This window comes from Nerophis lumbriciformis, linkage group LG11 (assembly GCF_033978685.3).
Source record: "Nerophis lumbriciformis linkage group LG11, RoL_Nlum_v2.1, whole genome shotgun sequence".
Taxonomy (NCBI): domain Eukaryota; kingdom Metazoa; phylum Chordata; class Actinopteri; order Syngnathiformes; family Syngnathidae; genus Nerophis; species Nerophis lumbriciformis.
The window spans coordinates 12,606,399-12,629,500 of NC_084558.2; the positions used below are offsets into that span (position 1 = coordinate 12,606,399).

General features: G+C 37.9%; 1 protein-coding gene across 1 annotated transcript; it reads left to right on the plus strand.

Annotated features, from left to right (window-relative positions):
- The first annotated feature begins 195 nt into the window (after nucleotides 1–195).
- On the plus strand, nucleotides 196–22,101 carry aco2 (aconitase 2, mitochondrial). Its single transcript, XM_061967340.1, has 17 exons — nucleotides 196–262; nucleotides 3,521–3,663; nucleotides 3,844–4,102; nucleotides 4,179–4,271; nucleotides 4,342–4,500; nucleotides 6,122–6,272; nucleotides 6,940–7,044; nucleotides 7,970–8,061; nucleotides 8,257–8,362; nucleotides 10,233–10,390; nucleotides 10,464–10,537; nucleotides 12,970–13,081; nucleotides 14,638–14,916; nucleotides 14,985–15,176; nucleotides 17,276–17,408; nucleotides 17,493–17,614; nucleotides 21,318–22,101. Exons 1-17 carry the CDS (start codon nucleotides 227–229, stop codon nucleotides 21,450–21,452), a joined length of 2,349 nt encoding a protein of 782 aa, XP_061823324.1. The 5' UTR covers nucleotides 196–226; the 3' UTR covers nucleotides 21,453–22,101.
- The last annotated feature ends 1,001 nt before the right edge of the window (nucleotides 22,102–23,102 follow it).

The following is a 23,102-nucleotide window of genomic DNA, read 5'->3' on the forward strand; positions in this document are numbered from 1 at the left end:
AACCGTAGTTGTACATGTTTGACGCTTTATTTCAAACTAATTCTTTTTTAAAATATTTTATTTATATATTTTTATTTTTAAAGGTGAGTCATTCATCCATTCTGGCAACAATCAACACACGTGCTTAATTTAGCCAAATATTTGTATGTACTTTAAGGACTTGCAAACGTTACGGTATAAATACATGACGTCACAAGCAGTCGCCACATCTTTGTCAGTGAACAAAATGGCAACCTACTGTCTCACTGTCGCGCGGCTTCAGGTAGGAGGCCTATTTGCTTGTTTTCATCGTGTCAACAAAGTCTGTCATTTGAAACATTCTGTTATTGATATTTATTGTGAAGTAACTAAGAGAATAGGAGGTTTCGGGGCGAGTTATGCGGGTTTACGAGCAGTGAGCTCGTGACTAAGTGGCTAGCCGGGTCACAGTGTCCTGTGCTACGCAGCGCAATCAGAGGGCATCGACTTGTATCCGACTGACTTTGTACAAATACCACTAATGTCCCATTTTAAAAGATGCATTATTTTCACATGCTGATTCCTTTTAGTGTGTTTTATGTCGGGCGTTGAATTCGAACCGACATCACAAGGTTAACCGCAAGGTTAGACATGCCGGAGAGTACCATAGACTGACCAAAAACGAATTTAACATCTGTAAAGCAATCATTGCCTTCTATATTGGATTTCTATTTAAAATACAATGTATTCGCACGACCACATCATTTCATTTAAACTTAATGATGCACAGTAGAATAATGAAGTAAATCATGTTTTCCAACCCCATGTGAATGTAACTGTTGCATCTGCTTTGGCAAAATAAATATAACGTATATGACCAGTAAATGTAAATTAGTTTAATTATTTATTTTCTATGTTTACAACTGCCTCAATTAAAAAAGAAATGTATGAAAATGAACTGCATACACTACATTTGATTAAATGAGTGAGATTATTATTGAGTGTTTATGGATGTAATCACATATATGTGCTCTGTAATTATATACCAAATATTATTATATAGGGGCTTTATGGATTGTGTTGTTGATAAACAGATTATCATTATTATATCTGAGTGATGAGGCAGCCATGTTTTTTTGTGTTTTTTTAGTATTACAGTATTACTATTGTTTTTTCAGATGATTATATTGTATTGGAAATGCTATATTTGTTAGTTTTTTGCATTCGAACTAAAATGAAAAAATTAAATGCTTATGTTGACGTTAGTCCTCTAGTTCAAGAATTGTATTTACAAGAATAGTCTTCACAAGAAATAACTTATATAGTATAATTATAATAATGAATAGCACTTGTATTTAAATAAAGTTATAATAAAATGGGATTTTTTCCAATGTTTTTTTTCTGTTTTAGTGTGGCACTGATAACTCTTTGTACGAAAGTGAATACAATTATTGAACCTTTACTGTTGCCTTCAAAATGTTTTAAATTGCCGACATGTGCAAGGCAGCCTTTAATACTGGCATTTAAATGTTTATTTCTTTGAAGGTTCATAGGTAATTACTGCAAGTTTGTAATCTTTGCAAATATTTTGGAATGTAGAACAATTAATTGTAAGTGAAACCATATTTATTTTTTGGAGCATTTTACTATAATAATAATAATAATATATTATTATTATTATTATTATTATATCTGAGTGATGAGGCAGGCTTTTTAGACACACACCATGTTTTTTTGTTTTTTTTAGTATTACACTATTACTATTGTTTTTTCAGATGATGATATTGTATTGGAAATGCTATATTTGTTAGTTTTTTTTGCATTCGAACTAAAATGAAAACATTAAATGTTTATGTTGACGTTAGTCATCTAGTTCAAGAATTGTTGTATTTACAAGAATAATCTTACATTTTTAAAAGCAATTCACAAGAAAGAACGTATATAGTATAATTTTAATGAATAACACTTGTATTTAAATAAAGTTATAATAAAATGAGATTTTTTCCAATGTTTTTTTTTTCTTTCTGTTTTAGTGTGGTACTAATAACTCTTTGTATGAAAGTGAATACAGTTATTTAACCTTTACTGTTGCCTTCGAAAGGTTTTAAATTCCCAAAATGTGCAAGGCAGCCTTTAATACTGGCATTTAAATGTTTATTTCTTTGAAGGTTCATAGGTAATTACTGCAAGTTTGTAATCTTTGTAAGTATAATGGGATGTAGAACAATTAATTGTAAGTGAAACCATATTTATTTTTTGGAGCATTTTACTATTATAATAATAATAATAATAAATTATTACCGGTATTATTATATCTGAGTGATGAGGCAGGCTTTTTAGACACATACCATGTTTTTTGTGTTTTTTTAGTATTACAGTATTACTATTGTTTTTTCAGATGAAGATATTGTATTGGAAATGCTATATTTGTTAGTTTTTTTGCATTGGAACTAAAATGAAAAAATGAAATGCTTATGTTGACGTTAGTCCTTTAGTTCAAGAATTGTTGTATTTACAAGAATAATCTTACATTTTTCAAAGCAATTCACAATAAATAACTTATATAGTATAATTTTAATAATGAATAACACTTGTATTTAAATAAAGTTATAATAAAATGGGATTTTTTCCAGTGTTTTTTTTTTCTGTTTTAGTGTGACACTAATAACTCTTTGTACGAAAGTGAATACAATTATTGAACCTTTACTGTTGCCTTCAAAAGGTTTTAAATTCCCAAAATGTGCAAGGCAGCCTTTAATACTGGCATTTAAATGTTTATTTCTTTGAAGGTTCATTGGTAATTACTGCAAGTTTGTAATCTTTGCAAATATATTGGGATGTAGAACAATTAATTGTAAGTGAAACCATATTTATTTTTTGGAGCATTTTACTATAATAATAATAATAATACATTATTATTATTATATCTGAGTGATGAGGCAGGCTTTTTAGACAAACACCATTTTTTTTTAGTATTACAGTATTACTATTGTTTTTTCAGATGATGATATTTTATTGGAAATGCTATATTTGGTGGGGTTTTTTGCATTTAAACTAAATTGAAAAAATGAAATGCTTATGTTGACGTTAGTCCTCTAGTTCAAGAATAGTTGTATTTACAGGAATAATCTTACATTTTTAAAAGCAATTCACAAGAAATAACCTATATAACATAATTTTAATGATGAATAACACTTGTATTTAATTAAAGTTATTATAAAATGGGATTTTTTTTCCAATGTTTTTTTTCTGTTTTAGTGTGGCACTAATAACTCTTTGTACGAAAGTGAATACAGTTATTTTACCTTTACTGTTGGCTTCAAAAGGTTTTTAATTCCCCAAAATGTGCAAGGAAGCCTTTAATATTGGCATTTAAATGTTTATTTATTTGAAGGTTCATTGGTAATTACTGCAAGTTTGTAATCTTAGCAAATATAATGGGATGTAGAACAATTAATTGTAAGTGAAACCATATTTATTTTTTGGAACATTTTACTATAATAATAATAGTAATTTTCAACATTGCATCCAGTATAAATGTTTTTTCTGTTGTTGTTTCCAGCTTGCTCTGGGCCATGGCGCACGGCGTCTGCATGTAGCAGCTGCTTACAGAGCCAAGGCCCAAGTGTCCATGAGTCGCTTCGAGCCCTCCTCCTTCGTCAACTATGAGCAACTCAATTTGAATGTTGACATCGTGCAAAAAAGGTTGCTGACAGTCTTGCTTACTGACATCACTGTTTTCCTCGTATTGTTTTCCTTATCAGTTTTCTACAGCATTTCACAATAAGCCTGCAATTAGACAGCACTTACCCATTTTGATAAAAACTAAAAGAGTTCACCTTTGTAGCATAATAAATTATATTTTTGCTCATCTGTTCTGGTTAGGCTCAACCGACCCCTCACCCTGTCAGAGAAGATTGTTTATGGTCACCTCGATGACCCCCACAACCAGGAAATCGATCGTGGACGCACTTACCTGCGCCTGCGTCCCGACCGTGTGGCCATGCAGGACGCCACAGCGCAGATGGCCATGCTCCAATTTATCAGCAGCGGCCTACCAAAAGTGGCTGTCCCTTCCACCATCCACTGCGACCACTTGATCGAGGCTCAGGTTGGCGGAGTTAAGGATCTGGCACGAGCGAAAGTGAGTAACAGATTGACGTCATGATAATGCTGGAGAGTGTTTGTAGAAAAGCATCAAGGGCACCGTTTCATCTTAGGAAATCAACGAAGAAGTCTACAACTTCCTGTCAAGTGCTGGCGCAAAATATGGAGTTGGTTTCTGGAAACCTGGTTCCGGTATCATCCATCAGGTATATAAGTCTAACGCAGCTTTTTAGTGAATTCAAGTACTAGCTAGCTGACATGATCTTTTTTGTTCAGATCATCCTGGAGAACTACGCTTATCCAGGTGTGATGCTGATCGGCACAGACTCCCACACACCAAACGGTGGAGGACTTGGTTCTATCTGCATCGGAGTCGGAGGTGCTGATGCTGTAGATGTCATGGCTGGCATCCCCTGGGAGCTCAAATGTCCGAAGGTCAGCAGAGGACCATTTTTTTGTGCTCAATTCAGCAATGTATGTTTTTATTTAGAGATCGACCGATACGTTTTTTCAGGACTGATACCGATTATTAGTCAAGGAGGCTGATAACCGATACTTGGAGCCGATTTTAATTTGCAGTGAAAGTTAGCAAAACATGAATATTGTACGTCAGTAAACAGCTGAACAAGGATTTACGTTGTTTATTTTTGAGGAAATGTCAGATCAGTAGCGACATAATGTTTTATGCGATTTGTATGGGTAATTTAGCACCAAACAACATAAGGGGGAGTTCACAAACACGTATTACACGTGTCTAATGCTGCGGGTCAGAGGAACATCAACATTGGCATTTGAAAATATGGGACATTTTCTTGGAAAATTGGTAAAAAATATGGCATTTCCTTACATCACAATAACTCGCCATCTACTCAATTTTATACTTTTTTTATAGCAGTTTATGGATTTAATATATTTTAAGGTTTCCTCGTGAGGAACCTTGAAATATTGCAAGTTGTATTTAAATAAAAACAATTATGGGCTCCCTTACCATAGCTTATAGCCAATACATTTTTCAGGCAGGCTGTCATCATTTCTTCCTGGATGTTACAAAGAGTATAAGAATGTGTAAGATGCTGCCTGCTCTGCTTCACTTTTATATCATAAGTGTACTATTTGTCAAGATAATTACACAAAGTTTAATTTATGGTATAGATATATTTTCTGTTGTCTTAGTGTTCATCCAGCTCAGTTGATTTATTTGATTGAATCACGGAACATGAAACCCACGGCACTCCTTTAACGAGCCCACACTCCAAGTGTTTCTGAGCCTTGCCGAGCGACTCGGTCGCTACTGTAGCAAAAACAAACAAAACGGTATTGGGAAAGATGCCAGGAAAGAAGGACAAAAACTGGATTTCCTGAAACATTTGAAGTTTTGGCAGGTAAGTAGCGGAAAGTACTGTAGGCGACCAGCATTGAAGGAAGGAAGAGAAAGCTGAGCACACCGGGAAAGAATTCCCACAAGAACTCAAAAGCCCTGTCATATAGCAAAACAAATTTGGGCAGAATTATTGACAATGAGAGTAATTTTTATTCATCCAACCCCTTTTCAGCTTCATCCAACCCCTTTTCAAGCCTTGCATAAATGTCCGTGCCAAAATGTTTAAAAAAAATGTCTGTTGTTGTACTGTGCAGGTTTGAAATAAATGATTCAATCAATCAATCAATTCTTAAATGAAATTAAAAAAATTTGGCTCTGGCAAAAAGGGACATTTTCTCATGCAGGGCAAAAGGGCTGGTGCTTGAGCAGTGCTTATTACTATCTACTTAATTAATTATTTTGTTTGAATACTAAATACTTGTATCATGTGTATATTTTTTATCTGCTACTGTAGTTCTGTTGTAATAAAGAAAAAGGCACATAACGATATACGTCAAAATGCCAAATATCAACGCAAATAATTGGCCCGGCAGATAATCGGTCGATCTCTTGTTTCGTCTGTAGTCCTATAAATTGCTTTTACTTAAAACCAAAGGCATTTTTTTAAGAAGGAGTATCTACGGTAAATGAGGCACAATGTTGATTTGTTCCCTATTCATTTACATCATGTGATAGGTGATAGGAGTGAAGCTGACAGGTTCCCTTTCTGGCTGGACATCACCAAAAGATGTCATCTTGAAGGTGGCCGGCATTCTGACTGTGAAGGGCGGCACCGGAGCGATCATTGAGTACCACGGACCGGGGGTGGACTCCATTTCCTGCACTGGTGTGTCTTAATATCTTAAAGGTCCCATATTATACTCTCTTAAATAACAATTTTAAGAAAGTCTCAGATGTTTTAGAATAGTGTTTTGCCTTTTAGGCAGTAAAAAAAAGTGCTTTTAGTAATCAAAGACGAACTTGTCGAACTTGATAGACGCCGTGTATCACATACAACAACGTAACGTTGAAGAGTCAGACATTAGGACATAAATGTTGCCTTTGTGAGCAAAGTGCTAGCATTACAGGCCACATTAGCATATTAGTTGGAGAAAAGGAACCTGTAAAATAGTTGGCCGACGGCCATGCTTTATTTTTGGATGTCTTACAAAGCCTGTTGTTTTTTATTTAAACAAAGCTGTCCTCTGTGACATGGTGGACGTATACCCCTCGCTGGATGGCTCAGAGTGGTATCTATCATGTTGTATGGGGAAGGAGTTTTTTTTTGGTCATGACGTCAGAAAAACCTGAGACATCCTAATCGGTTGACGGAAATCTCTTCCCTCGAAAGTGGCGCAAACACTTGAGGGAGATTTTTTTTCACATTTGGTGGCCATAAATGCATATTACTGTTAGAAAATCATTACAAAGTTACGTTAGTAAACTAAGATACCTTTTGTAAGGACTTTGTTTGCGTTGTACATATGCAGTCATTTTGTGCGTTTTGTGTGAAGGAATGGCCACCATTTGCAATATGGGAGCAGAGATTGGCGCTACAACTTCATTGTTCCCCTACAACCACCGCATGAGGACCTACCTGGAGAAGACCGGGCGTGGACGTATGTTTTTTTTGCTTTTTTGTCATCACCTTGTAAGTACAGTGGTACCCCAACTTAAGAGTGTTGTCTCGGCGAATTGTTATTCTTTAAGTTGCAAACAAAAATGTGAGTTAGTTGGCATAGCAAATGTCACAGTGAACCCCGCAAGTTCCGTTTTTCCAAGCGTGGTAAGTACAGTACTGAGAAGAGAAGGATGATATTCATTGAATTAAAAAACTACCGTATTTTTCGGACTATGAGTCGCTCCGGAGTATGAGTCGCACCGGCCGAAAATGCATAATAAAGAAGGAAAAAAACATATATAAGTCGCACTGGAGTTTAAGTCGCATTTTTTGGGGAAATTTATTTGATAAAACCCAACACCAAGAATTGACATTTGAAAGGCAATTTAAAATAAATAAAGAATAGTGAACAGGCTGAATAAGTGTACGTTATATGGCGCATAAATAACCAACTGAGAACGTGCCTGGTATGTTAACGTAACATACAGTATTATGGTAAGAGTCATTCAAATAACTATAACATATAGAACATGCTATACATTTACCAAACAATCTGTCACTCCTAATCGCTAAATCCTTACTTTGCCAAGGTCTGGTCTATTATATTGTTTTTCATACAATATTTATTATCTAAAATGTGTTTTTCTTTTTAAAAAGCATGTCAAAACTGCTGTTTTGGGAGGGGCAAGCACATATTTAATTGATTTCAATTAATTTCAATGGGAGACTGGGATTTGAGATACAAGTGTTTTGAGTTCAGAGCTCCGTCACAGAATAAATTAAGCTCGTAAATTGAGGTAGTACTGTACAGAGTGCAATCTAATGTTCAGTGCACAAAACCTATAGTAATTAATTCATTGTTAATTGTTCCAGTTTTTTTTTCAAAGGCACACTTGTAAATATGAAATCTTATTATTCCTCAGAAATCGCTGCCATGGCTAACGAGTACTCTGACTTGCTGGTGCCAGATGAAGGTTGCAAGTATGACCAGGTCATCGAAATCAATCTGGATGAGGTCAGTAGTTTTTAAGATTTTGTATTCAGGTCAATGTGAAGGACATGGAAATAAATGCACTTATGGACCATTAAAGCTAAATTTGTTTTATTGGCTTGTTATGTCTGTAAAGGCATAACTTTTATATGTCTGTAGATCTCATTAATGTCTCATTAGGTTACACAGTGCAAATTGAAAAACTTTTTTCTTTTCCAGCTGAAGCCTCACATCAACGGTCCATTCACCCCTGACCTGGCTCACCCGGTTTCTGAAGTAGGTGCTGTGGCTGAGAAGAACGGCTGGCCATTGGAGGTTAAAGTTGGTATGAAGTGACAAGTCATGAATATGCTGCATACACATGATGTCCATAAAGTCTCTTTACATTTGAACACATTTCCTACAAAACCAAATGATAGTTAAATCTGTATATTAGTGATGCAATTTTGTCATCACGGTTTTGGTACAAAGACTGGAAATCTTAGGATACTAGGGATACATCGCAATAGTTTGCCATACACCCTTACTCGATACGAACCTCGATAACAAGGCCACAGGTTATTTCATTTTCGCTACAGTAAGTGCACAAAATGCAAAACATAAAATTGCTTAGCTTTTTAAGTGAACAGCTTTATTTTTTTTAAATTTAATGTAAAAAAACGATGCTGACAGGCAATTCTTAAATACAATTCTTGACTGAACAGTAAATATGATATACTATGTCAGAATTTACAATGTTTTTTAGGAAAGTGAAACAATACACATGTGCAACAGTAATTTTTGAACAGTTTGATTTATTGTTTTATTTTTAGTAAGGTAAAAGCTGAATAATGCCAGCTCACTGCTCTTCTTATTTACATGTCATTGTCTGTTTACGTCAAGGCTGTCCAAACTATTTAATAACTTTTTTTTTTTACTTGTCCAGTCATACGGGCAAATAACATTGTTGATTGAGATGCCCTTATTTGCTGTGCATATTTACTTTACAAGGAGAAGTATAGGGTACTTCTCCTGTTGCAGTATTTGTGTTTCACTTTTATAAATGTTTGGACATATTTTGTGTTTGGCACAAACGGGTCAGAATGAGTTAGAAAGAAGACGGGGAGGAATTGTGGAGACAAGAGAAAGATACAACAACAAAGACACGACTACATGAGCAGATACAATATCTACAAATATTGCACCAGTATTCATTAAACTAATTAATCAAACAATCTATTTTTTATTTCAATTTTTTTAAAGAAGGTCATGTACTAAATGTGGGGCCCACTTAAAATGTATGATTTTGTAATAAGCATTCTGAGGAAAATTAATTTATAAAAGTAACTATATACAAAATAAATCACTAATGGAATTATTTAAAATATGTAATTAATTAATTAAATAACTAATGCGTTCTTTTTTCTTCTTTTTTTACTTTCATACCGTGTATCGGGTGTATGCAGTTGAGCGATGTTGCATGAGAGCGTGCTCATTGGGGGTTTAATGTTATTTGTGGACTGGAAGGAGATTGTTGACAGCAGCGCCTGTAGAATGTCTTCACTGATGGTGAATAAAGCGATTTAATGTGTGTTAATGGCTCGGTCTCTCCTTGTCCCTTTTGATTGTCACTTTTTTGAATGTTCATTATTCCCCAGTAGTAGTAGTATGTGCGTGCGGTGGCTGTCGCTTGGACTAGTAGAGGCCTACTTCATGAAGTGAACTTGCTTGGGTTCTAAAGCTGTCTTGTCCGCACCAAAAGTAGCGTGCTACGTTACATCAAACGTATCGTTAACGGCGTTGTAATGCACATAAAAGTAATTAATTAGATAACTCGTCACTAGAAAAGCTAACAACATTAACGCTATTATGCAACACTGTTTTTCCTAACACTGGTAAGGCAAAAAGAAATAAACAGACATTTAAGGACAAAACTTTATTAGTATAATTTCAGCATTTTCTTTTTACAATTTGTCTATTTGATCCATTTAATCAACAAGGGTGCCTGGAAAACACAAATAAATAAATACATTTGATCACCACTTATTACGTAGACCAAATTTGATTACCATATCTCATCATTTGCTTTTGTAATACATTTTTAAGTCGTACAGACACTTTGTTGACACCCTGTACTTAACACTCTTGTACTCACCTACGGTGTAACTATGAATTTGTGTGAATTATGTTTATCCATACTTTTGTGTCCTCTTTAGGTCTGATTGGCAGCTGCACCAACTCCAGTTATGAGGACATGGGCCGTGCCGCCTCTATTGCAAAGCAGGCTTTGGACAAGGGCCTTAAGTGCAAAGCTCAGTTCACTGTCACCCCTGGCTCGGAACAGATTCGTGCCACTATTGAAAGAGACGGTTTCGTGAGTGAATTTGAATTGAATATAATTGCTTAAGTCTTTGAATCTTTATATCTGATGTTTTGTGTTTCTGTAGTCCAAAATACTTGGTGATGTTGGGGGTGTAGTTCTGGCCAACGCATGTGGACCTTGCATCGGACAGTGGGACAGGTAGGAGAAAACCTTGTTGGCAAGGAAAGTAGATCCCCGGTATTCCTTGTGTTTACGGTCTGAGGCTACTCGCGTACAGCAAAGAAATGCCAGTAATTGGGATGCTTATAGAAGTGTCTCATTTGGGCACTAATGAAGCTTAGGTTATGATACCTCATCTAGGCACCGTTGTACGCAACGCCGGCTTGCTCTTTTCTCTCTTAACTCTTGGGTTAGCTTGATATTTTCTACGGACTCCCCTTTTTAATCACCAGTGTTCACAACTAATGAAGCTAACAAGCTAAATGCATCGGTATATACTCCAGGTTTAAGCTCAATAATATACCTCACATTTTTAATACACACATTTTGAATTGCAAAATTTATTGGCGCTTGCCACCAGTGATGATCATGAAAGATGATCGCTGTAATGGCAATCAGGCCATTACTACAACAGTGTAAGCCTGGGCCGATATTCGATAAGTCAATTAACCAACGATAAATTAAAATTAGAGTTGGTAAGTTTTCCAGCGTCGATAAATTGTCATGTGCATGCTTCAAGAGCATTCACACTTTTCATCGCTTTTAGCGGCTATGTGCATTTGTACCATAGCGAAATGAAAAGAAGGGAGTGAATTACCTTGTCTTCATTAAGAGTCTTTTACTCTTGTTGCAGCGACGCCGGGCTGCGAGCTCGCTAGCACCACACAGTGCCACTAATTATTATGTAGCAGCTAACATGGACAAAATGATCACAAAACCAAATTCCACCGCACCAATGTGGGAATATTTCAGTTTATACTTTTGGAACAAGATGAGCCTATTAACACAGAGAAGACAGTTTGCCAAATGTGCGCAATTACAACAGACCTGCACGCCCACTTGAAACACAACCACGCGACAGTCCGCACTCACTTCGCACTGACTTTGCGTTTGGTGAACAAGCCAGGTCAGTGTAAACAAAACAATGCAAAATGGTTTGCGCTTACATAAAGTTTGGTTAAAAACATTGCCAAAGACATGCGGCCATTTAATACCGTTATAAAACTAGCATTTTTTATAAATGTTGTCATGTCATTTTGGTGTTCCTCACTTAGAATATGCCAAACTTTATTGTGTTTTGCATATGAGCTGTCAATACATCTGTTTATACTGTAGTGTTTATATTGTTATGCTGCACTTTGGTTTAAAAAGGTCCAAACTTGATAGTCAGTTCAGTGATGTACAGCTCTACTTCTGCCTGCACGTGGAATATTGAAGTTCAACTTTGTTTGTCAAGACGTTATTTTGCTATTTTATTTGTTATGGTATATATTTGAGTGCCCTTCTTAAGATATTGTATTGCTTTTCGTTGTAATTTTTATTCAAATGCATAATTGTGCTAATACACAAAGTATATTTTATTGTTTTTGTTTGTTTTATTTTAACGTTTTCATTCCAATTTCAATGTTAAAATATGCAAGAAATACAAGTTTCTTGCATTTTAAAAGATATACATGCATTATTATTTATGGTTAATTTGGTCTCATAAAAATAATGGCAATAATATCGTTTATCTGCAATAGTATAATAATTGTAGGTCAACATATATTCAAGCAAAATTTGTTATCGGCCCAGGCCTTCAACCGTGCTTCCATCTTCTATTTCGCAGCCTCCATCTCCCTCTAAAGCAGCTAGAAGTGGTACCCGGTTCTGTTGCTACGCAACATACATGTCAACATTTGCATTTCAAAATATGAGAATTTCCCTGGGAAAATGGGTAAAATAAGGGATTTTTTTTACAGCGTACTATGAGGTGTCTCTGCGTCACAAATATTTGTACTAAACAGAACTCTTAACGTCACACATAACATCAGGGTGGTTATGGTAACAGGTGAATCTATGGATTATTATTCAAATACAGCCAGGAAAAATAAGCTGTTGTTGTGGGCATACACACATCACTATGATGACACACATGACAAGCACTGCCTTGATTGAACGGCCATTTTAAATTTAAAATGTCATCTTTTTAATTTATTTCAATGACATTCAGTGTCAGTAGAAACTTCATGCTTTTCACGTAACTACAAAAAAGGCGACATGGTAAAGTCCACCTTATTAGTAATGTGCCTGCTTTCATTCACGACTCAAGCACTTTTGCCTCACAGGGGTGGGCGTGTCCTGAATGGGTTAATACAAATAAGAGAAACATGCATAACTTCAAATGCATTAAAAACACTTAGGCACAAACGGGAGAATACAGCCTTTGATGCTTTATCACATATTTATCAATAATTACAAACTTAGGGCGAATTAATTTGAAGAAAAACAGCTTACCGGTAGTTTAAGAAGAACTAAATATATATATGTTTTTTTTTACCAGAAATCTGTAATTTTGCAGAAATGGAAATGCTTGAATCCACTGTAGTAGGCCCTACCTGAGTTGCTGTACTGTTTTTTTTTGCCTTCAGACGTGATGTGAAAAAAGGCGAGAAGAACACGATCGTCACCTCTTATAACAGAAACTTCACGGCCAGGAATGATGCAAACCCTGCAACACACGCCTTTGTTACATCTCCTGAGGTAAACCCAGTCAAAGCTAATTTATTTACCAGCTCTTGTCAAGCCTGTAATGTCAAACTCACTGTGCTCTGGGCCGCTGGTCTACCTCTGACCATTTTATAGGATGGAATGGAAATAGAAATGATCTGTGGCAGGGGGAAAACTATCACCTTTACAAAAACCTATCTCAGGCCATTTTTTTCAAAGAACCGCTTTCTTAGTTTCTCAAAGTTATTTTCTTTACAGTGTTTGATTTTGGAAATACTATTATGATGCTTCATAACCAGAGGTGGGTAGTAACGCGCTACATTTACTCCGTTACATCTACTTGAGTAACTTTTGGGATAAATTGTACTTCTAAGAGTACCGGTAGTTTTAATGCAACATACTTTTACTTTTACTTGAGTATATTTATAGAGAAGAAACGCTACTTTTACTCCGCTACTTTTATCTACATTCAGCTCGCTACTCGCTACTAATTTTTATCGATCTGTTAATGCACGCTTTGTTTGTTTTGGTCTGTCAGACAGACCTTCATAGTGCCTGCGTTTCAACAAATACAGTCACTGGTGACGTTCACTCCGTTCCACCAATCAGATGCAGTCACTGGTGACGTTGGACCAATCAAACAGAGCCAGGGGTCACATGACCTGACTTAAACAAGTTGAAAAACTTATTGGGGTGTTACCATTTAGTGGTCAATTGTACGGAATATGTACTGTACTGTGCAATCTACTAATACAAGTTCCAATCAATCAATCAAAAGTGTGAAGGAAAAAAGACCATTTTTTATTTCAACCGTCAAAAGCCTAAAGACTGACTGCACAGTTCCTGTCTTCACAATAAAAGTGCCGCTCCATCGCGCCTGCGCTTTCAAAATAAGAGTCTCCGAAAGCCTGCGCAAACAAGCTAGCAAGCTACGGAGTTTGCCGCCAATGTATTTCTTGTAAAGTGTATAAAAACGAATATGGAAGCTGGACATATAAGATGCCAAAAACCAACCACTTTCATGTGGTATTAGACAGAAAGGAGGAACTTTTTTTCTCCTCCATTTGAAAACGTGGACGTTTGTCATCACTACTGTCTGATTACAATCAATGCAAGTCATCAGAATCAGGTAATACACCAACTTATATTCTTGTCTTCATGAAAGAAAGGAATCTATATGTGTTAAACATGCATGTATATTCATTAAAACACTATTAACATGTAAACAAAAACGGCAAAAAAAAAAAAATATAAATTATATACTGTATATATCTATGTATGTATGTATATATATATATATATATATATATATATATATATATGTGTGTGTGTATATGTATATATGTGTGTGTGTATATATATATATATATATATATATATATGATATGTGTGTGTATGTTACTCATCAGTTACTCAGTACTTGAGTAGTTTTTTTACAACATACTTTTTACTTTTACTCAAGTAAATATTTGGGTGACTACTCCTTACTTTTACTTGAGTAATAAATCTCTAAAGTAACAGTACTCTTACTTGAGTACAATTTCTGGCTACTCTACCCACCTCTGTTCATAACCTTATGTCTTCTGTAGATTGTCACTGCCATGGCTATCGCAGGAACGCTAAACTTCAACCCTGAGACAGACTACCTTACTGCTGCCAATGGTGAGAAATTCAAGCTGGATGCACCCAACGGAGACGAGCTCCCTGCCAAAGACTTTGACCCAGGCCAGGATACTTACCAGCACCCGCCTGCTGACGGCACTAGCGTCTCGGTGGATGTCAGCCCACAGAGCAACCGCCTACAGCTGCTGGAGCCCTTTGACCAGTGGAGTGGCAAAGACCTGGAAAACTTGAGAGTTCTCATCAAGGTCAGCTCTTCATACATACACTTTTATTTTTTCCGAAACAGTTATTCAAACTTCTTCTGTGTTTGCAGGTGAAGGGCAAGTGCACCACAGACCACATCAGCGCTGCTGGCCCTTGGCTCAAATTCCGCGGCCACTTGGACAACATCTCTAACAACATGCTGATAGGTGCCGTCAACAGCGAAAACGAAGCCATCAACAAGGTGAAAAACTACCTGACAGGAGAATATGGTGGAGTGCCCGATGTGGCTCGTCACTACAAGGTGAGCACCGAAGAAGGGAATGACTTAAAGGGGAACTGCACTTTTTTGGGAATTTTCTTTTATTGTTCACGATCATTATAAAAGACATGACACAAATAGATTTTTTTTTAATGCATTCTAAATATTAAATAAACGTGAATAAAAGTCCACTTACAGCGGACCAAATGGGAGCTCCACTATTTCGCCTCAGGCTGGGCGATACGGCCTTTTATTAATATCTCGATATTTTTAGGCCATGTCACGATACACAATATATATCTCGATATTTTGCCTTAGCCTTGAATGAACGCTTGATGTATATAATCACACCAGTATGATGATTCTATGTGTCTACATTAAAACATTCTTGTTCATACTGCATTAATATATGCTCATTTTAAACTTTCATGCAGAGAGGGAAACCACAACTAAGTCAATTTACCAAAACTGTATTTATTAAACATTCATGTCATTTCTAAAACAGAAAGTGCAAGATTGTCAGAGACATTTTAAAACAAGCTATTAGTGCACTTTTGTGAATGATGTCACCAAGATGACATATCAAAACAACACTAAACTAAAGTGTACTTTTTGTACAGAACACCACTACAATAGTTAAAAACAAATAAAGTGCACTTTTGTGCATGATGTCACACAAGATATTTAAATAACTGTCAAATAAAAATGAGCTGCATAATAGGTTCCTGCGGACGTTATCTCCTTCTGTTGTTTTTTTTTCATATGGTGTTGATGTGGAAATAGTTGCTTCAGCATTTTGTGGGTGTGGCACCGAACGGAGAAGTTGACATGCAGTTTCAAGCACTCCTCATTCTCTAGCGGGTGACTTTTCAAATGATGCTACATTAGCAGTGCTGCTACTTTTTGTAGCAAGGCTTTTGCCGCATAAATGTTGAACATATTACCGCTTGAAGCCAAACCACCGCCGGACGATGGACCCCGTGCTGTTTTTGTTGGTAATTAATTCTTCCTCCATTTGTTACCAGATTCGCACCTTCTCTCTCTCGTATTACCACTCGCACCTCACCGTTAGCATCACAGCTAACGTTACCATGTCGCTACCTCTCTGCTCCGCGGTAGCATGTGACGTTGCACACGTGACGTGTGTAAGAAGGTGCGCTTGGTTTACGTCTCTATGAGGAGAGACAACAAAGAGTCGGAAACGCATGCAGTGTAATGCCCGCTGCTAAAAGCAACTGCGTGAGAACGTATACTCGAATATCACGATATAGTCATTTTCTATATCGCACAGAGACAAACCCGTGATATATCGAGTATATTGATATATCGCCCACACCTAATTTTGCCCATAAAATCCAATAAATAAACCGCCAACAATCTTTAATTTACATTTCGTGACTTGAATATTAACCAAGTATTAGCGCTTATAATAACAATATCACTAACGCAGACAAACTATAGCGGCGCTGTGATCACAAGCTTGTGTGCCTATGTTTACATCATTGAATGGTCTGCTGCTTTTTTGCTACCTGTGAGTTTTATATCAAAAATCATGCATCTCACCTTGACAGAAGATGTCTGAGTAGGTATTCCGACAAATTGGTACGCTCTGACAGCCATTTATTACCCGAAAATGGCGAGAACAACACAAAAAGACGCTTGGTCGCCCCCGCTCCCCACCCCTTTGCTTCGTCAGGATTATGAGACATTTTATTTTTTATTATGTTTGTCGGCTTTCATAAAGACTGCAGTGAGTAATAATCAGTGATGGAGAAAAAAAAGCAAACGTGGTGCGTTTTTTAAATTAATACATTGCGTATGCTTAAAATGATCAAAATACGTAAAAATTACATGTTATAATACATGTGCCCCTTACTACATTACATATATACTTACATCATGTATATAAAACTTCAATAGAGGTGTTTGGATGTTTTTTAAGGGCTTTATAAGGGGAATTGCGCGGCTTCCACAGGCTTCATTGTAAGCAGACTTTTGATCGCGTTTATTTGAGATTTAGAATGCAAAAAAACATCCATCGTCATGTCTTTCATAATGATTATGAATGATTGGCAGCATTCCCAGAAAAGGGCAGTTCTCCTTTAAGAATAGGAAGGAGTACTTAACTGTGCCGTGTGCAGGCCCAAAATGTGTCATGGGTTGTGGTTGGAGACGACAATTACGGCGAGGGCTCCAGCAGAGAGCACGCTGCGCTCGAGCCAAGACATCTTGGAGGAAGAGCCATCATTGTGAAGAGCTTTGCCAGAATCCACGGTAGATTCACGCACAGAATACATCTGCCATGTGAGGTTATTTATATCTTGGCTGATGTTGTCTGGCTTTTTCTGTTCTTTTTAGAAACAAATCTTAAGAAGCAAGGTGTGCTGCCACTGACCTTCAGCAGCCCATCAGACTATGATAAGATCTGCCCCGATGACAAGATCTCCATTAAAGGACTCCAAACATTCACTCCAGGAAAGGTGAGAATGGCAAAAAATGCTTTTTCCCCAAGCATTTTCACTCTTTGCTAGCCCTAAAATCAGGTGTGCCCATACTGAAAAACCAACGAATACAGGCGGCACATTTGCTACGTTTAGTTATGTTATTAGTGTCCACATTTCTACAATGTGTTGTGGGCAAATAAAAAACAAAACTATCCACGGGCCACACTTTTAATACCAATGTACCTCCTTTCAGTTTTTTTCCAAGCCATTTTTACTGTTTGCAAATGTAAGTCAAATTTACCAAAGGATATTTGTTTAAAAAAATCGTATTAGAATTGTCTTCCCGGTAAGGTCTATTCAGGTGTACTGGAGAGGAGGCTACGCCGGATAGTCGAACCTGGGATTCAGGAGGAACAGTGTGGTTTTCGTCCTGGTCGTGGAACTGTGGACCAGCTCTATACTCTCGGCAGGGTGCTTGAGGGTGCATGGGAGTTTGCCCAACCAGTCTACATGTGCTTTGTGGACTTGGAGAAGGCATTGGACCGTGTCCCTCTGGAGGTCCTGTGGAGAGTGCTCAGAGAGTATGGGGTATCGGACTGTCTGATTGTGGCTGTCCGCTCCCTGTACGATCAGTGTCAGAGCTTGGTCCGCATTGCCGGCAGTAAGTTGGACACGTTTCCAGTGAGGGTTGGACTCCGCCAAAGCTGCCCTTTGTCACCGATTCTGTTCATAACTTTTATGGACAGAATTTCTAGGCGCAGTCAAGGCGTTGAGGGGATCCGGTTTGGTGGCTGCGGGATTAGGTCTCTGCTTTTTGCAGATGATGTTGTCCTGATGGCTTCATTTGGCCAGGATCTTCAGCTCTCACTGGATCGGTTCGCAGCCGAGTGTGAAGCGACTGGGATGAGAATCAGCACCTCCAAGTCCGAGTCCAAGGTTCTCTCCCGGAAAAGGGTGGAGTGCCATCTCCGGGTTGGGGAGGAGACCCTGCCCCAAGTGGAGTAGTTTAAGTACCTGGGAGTCTTGTTCACGAGTGAGGGAAAAGTGGATCGTGAGATCGACAGGCGGATCGGTGCGGCGTCTTCAGTAATGCGGACGCTGTATCGATCCGTTGTGGTGAAGAAGGAGCTGAGCCGGAAGGCAAAGCTCTCAATTTACCGGTCTATCTACGTTCCCATCCTCACCTATGGTCATGAGCTTTGGGTTATGACCGAAAGGACAAGATCACGGGTACAGGCGGCCGAAATGAGTTTCCTCCGCCGCGTGGCGGGGCTCTCCCTTAGAGATAGGGTGAGAAGCTCTGAAGTAAAGCCGCTTCTCCTCCACATCGAGAGGAGCCAGATGAGCTGGTTCGGGCATCTGGTCAGGATGCCACCCGAACGCCTCCCTCGGGAGGTGTTTAGGGCACGTCCAACCGGTAGGAGGCCACGGGGAAGACCCAGGACACGTTGGGAAGACTATGTCTCCCGGCTGGCCTGGGAATGCCTCGGGATCTTCCGGGAAGAGCTGGACGAAGTGGCTGGGGAGAGGAAAGTCTGGGCTTCCCTGCTTAGGCTGCTGCCCCCGCAACCCGACCTCGGATAAGCGGAAGAAGATGGATGGATGGGTATTGGAATTGGCAAAACTACACCAACACATTGGGCTACTTTTTTCTCATTTTCCTAAGCAAAATTTTACACCTTTTTACTGTCTTTAAGTTGGGTTGCCTTTCTATTGAAATAAGTGTGTTGCTATAGATGCTGTGGATGTAAATACAAAATAATGGATTAAATTAAATTTATTCGGGATAGCCCCTTTTGATGCAGCATCTCCTTTTCAAGGGGGTCCCTTGATTTATGTCAGCATTCTCCCTCTTATGCAAAACCAACATTTCTTACTTGTTAGTACCAGTTTTTGTTTGTTTTGGAACCCCATAAGTCCCGAAAATGTGACATCAAAACATGGAGGCATTTCGGAGCTACTCATTAAACAATCTTGCCTTCTTCGAAACATGCTCCATACGAGCCATTTTGAATTTGAGTCTTTAGTGACGTATTTTGCCTCAGTTACGTCAACAGATATTTCCATGTATGGTGGTGGTTTACTCAAAGAACTTTGCGTGACCCTGCCATTTTTATTCAATTCTCGTCCGACGTTGTAGTCAAAACTTTCTTATTTTTCTGTATCCTCTTGTTGTGCGGCAGACTGGCTCGTACATGCACATGAATTCTAAAATCCTCCGCTGTTGCTATTTCTAATAAAAAAGTAGCGTATAGTTCTAAACTTTATCTGTCAGTAGACTCGATATGGAAGCGCTAAAAACTACAACATGACTGACGGGGGGAAGACGCAGTCCAGGTGGGCTTGGCCTGGAGGAGGGCTTCGGCAAGTAAATAAGACCGCCCACAAAACCCTGCATTTTGAAGAGAAAGTGGCTTGAAGATGGTCTGTGACCAAAGCACCATTACATTTTATGGAGGCCTGGGGTTCTTAATCTTTTGACCACGGGGCCCAACTTTTCCACAACAGAGGGGCATTGTAGTCAATGCATACAACTAGAGATGTCCCTATCAGTGATCGGATCGGGGGCCAATATTTGTCTTGATCGGGGGATGGGCTGATGTGTTGCAGAGCCCAGCCGATCTTTACTGCAGCTGTATCCCAGTGTTTACATGGCTAAAGATTGTACTCGCGTAAAAAAAGGTTCCTTCAAAAGGGGTGCACACTCAGGGAGACATAATTATTAAATTTCCAGATTCCTTGTTAAAAACATGCAGGAGTTGCATGAATTCCAGAATGGTGCGTGTCTTGCCAGAACACTGGCTCGAATCTGAGCGCAAGCTGCAACAAACGCGTCGTCCATCCACAGTGCAAAGCCGCTTCTAAGTTACTAATCCTCACCACCACAACGCTAAATAAACTAAATGTCTTCCAAGTATCATTATCACTGCATGACTAGAAGAAAATGATTGGCTAAGCATGCTACAAACACACACTGAGCAGGACGACACAAGAAGCTAATGTAAAGTAGAAGTGATTGATCCAGATGTCAATACGTATGGTATCAGTATATAAACCATACTAAAGTGTTTGGATCTATATTTTTCTTGTTCTCGTTCTTATTACAAAATATTTTTTATGGTTGTTTTTGTTATGGTTTACAAACTCATGGAGTATGTGGATACGGGAATACTTTCAGGACCTTTTAAGTTATTGTGCACTAAACACTTTATTTTTGTTTGATATCAAATGTATGTAACATTTAATACCACAAATGTAATGTAATGTGTGTAATGTGATTTACAACAATACTCGCAAATTCTACATTCAATAAGGTAACGTTTATGAAATTGTGTTATTGTTTTAACTTTGGTTTTTTGCTATTAAACATTTTCATTTCTATAATATATTGTCATAGTGTCGGATCGGGACTCGAAATCTAATCAGGGCTGAGGCTAAAAAATGTGATCGCAATCTGAGGTAAACGTTGGGACAACCTCACATACAACAAAAATACTGCAGAAGCTATTTTAGATAAGATAATATGATAAGTATGAATAGTTCCAAATAGAGTAAAACAATGTCAACAAAGTGTTGTGGATTCCGAAATCCTTATTTATCGGCCCTTTTGCTTCTGACCAAAGTCACAACTAAATGTGCTTGCAATGGCTATTTTGCATTATGTCGATTACCCCTTATGTTGACATGACGGTTTCCTTTTATGAGTATTTTTAAAGTAATGAGACATCTCTGTCCTCAGCCCTTGACGGCTGTCGTGAAGCACAGCGACGGCAGCGAAGACGTCTTGGAACTCAACCACAGCTTCAACGAAACACAGATCGAATGGTTCAAGGCCGGTTCGGCTCTCAACAGGATGAAGTTACTCCAGCACTGATGGAGGAAGGACGATTGTCAGGGGAGGAGATGAGGAATGTGTGAGGATTTGTTTCTTCTTGACTGAAGTCATAGCGCCAGTGTACCTCTCAAAATGTCACTCATGTCTAATTGAACACTTTGATACATAACCGTACACGATGATTAACCTGCTTTGACTCCGTATCTGATAATAGTGCGTTTCATTTCACAACAGTATGGTTTATGAGTTGTGTGTGTGCCTACAGGGTATCATGCAAAGGGATTCAGATGCTCTACTTTTCTTCCCTCTAAATGGAAAGTAACATTTTTCCTCATGTTATATTTATTTGGTCTGGCTTTTTACTCCATGCATACAATTGGACCTACATATGTCATGTGACATTTGCCCAACCTAGATAAATAGGTTACTAAGGAAATAAGAAACCAAGCTGATGTAATACTGTTACCACTGAGTTATGAAGGTATAGAAAGGGGAGAGTTGTGCAGCTTAATGAGTAAAATCAACTATGAATTGAGGTCATTTTAAATGTCACGGTTACACTGCTCTCCAGCACTTTTATGTAAAGTGTCTGTGTGTATGCATTTTATTATTTCTTCTCAAACAAGATTTCCTCTGTATTATGAATGATAACCGGTTGTATAAATAAATGTTGGCAGATCTAAGCTTATTTGCTGTTCTGTGGTGATCGTTTGCGTTGCCTTATATAGTTTGAAGGTTAAAAACACCTTGGTACTAAATAAGATAAAACTGGAAGATCCGGAAAAGTGTTTATGGGGGGTATAACTCATTGAGATTTTTTTAACACCGGTGTGGAGGAAATTTGCATTATTGAAAGAGCTTTCTGTATGACAGTGAATGCATCCATGGTGACTTTTAAGAGCGCTAGGAAGGCAAGGGAAAGTGAGGGGTAGCCTGTGAGTGCGCTGACGGACGCATTGACGGTATGTTTATTAGAACTAGGTAAAATGATGCCTTATGGAACAATGAGTGATACGGTGTCCCTCCATGCCTCGATATGTGTGTCACTTTATTTACTTAAAATAAAAATGTGACCGATTCTGTACAACTGCTGTGTTGTTTCACCGCAAAGCACTTCTTTCGGTTCACAAGCAACAGTTGTACTAAAAGAAGTTGGAGAGGCGGAAGGCGTGTGTTTGACATAGTTGTTTTTTTGTCTCCATCATCAATCTAAATGAAACTAAGTTAATAATCTTATTTTACTGTTTACCGTTTGGCTCATGACCAGTGTTGCCTTTTCATTGTTATTTTTGCACAGCTATTTGTTTAACAATAAAAACAATTATATTTGCTGACTAATAATGTTATTTGCGGGTCAAATGTAGTGACTTTTTTTTTTACTCCAGCAGATGGCAGATGACCATAATGAAACACTAACATAGTATAACTGTAGTGTCAATACAGCTAATGTGTGCATCACACTCACTGAGACGTCATTTATATTTAAATGTCCCCAAAATAAAATATCAGAAGAACATTTAAAATTAATAATAGATAAATAAAAACGTTTATAATATAAGTTATGATTTGCAGCTGCGGGCAGCACAGTGGAACAGGGGTTTGTGCGTGTGACTCACAATATGAAAGTCCTGGGTTTGATCCTGGGCTCGGGATCTTTCTGTGTGGAGTTTGCATGTTCTCCCCGTGACT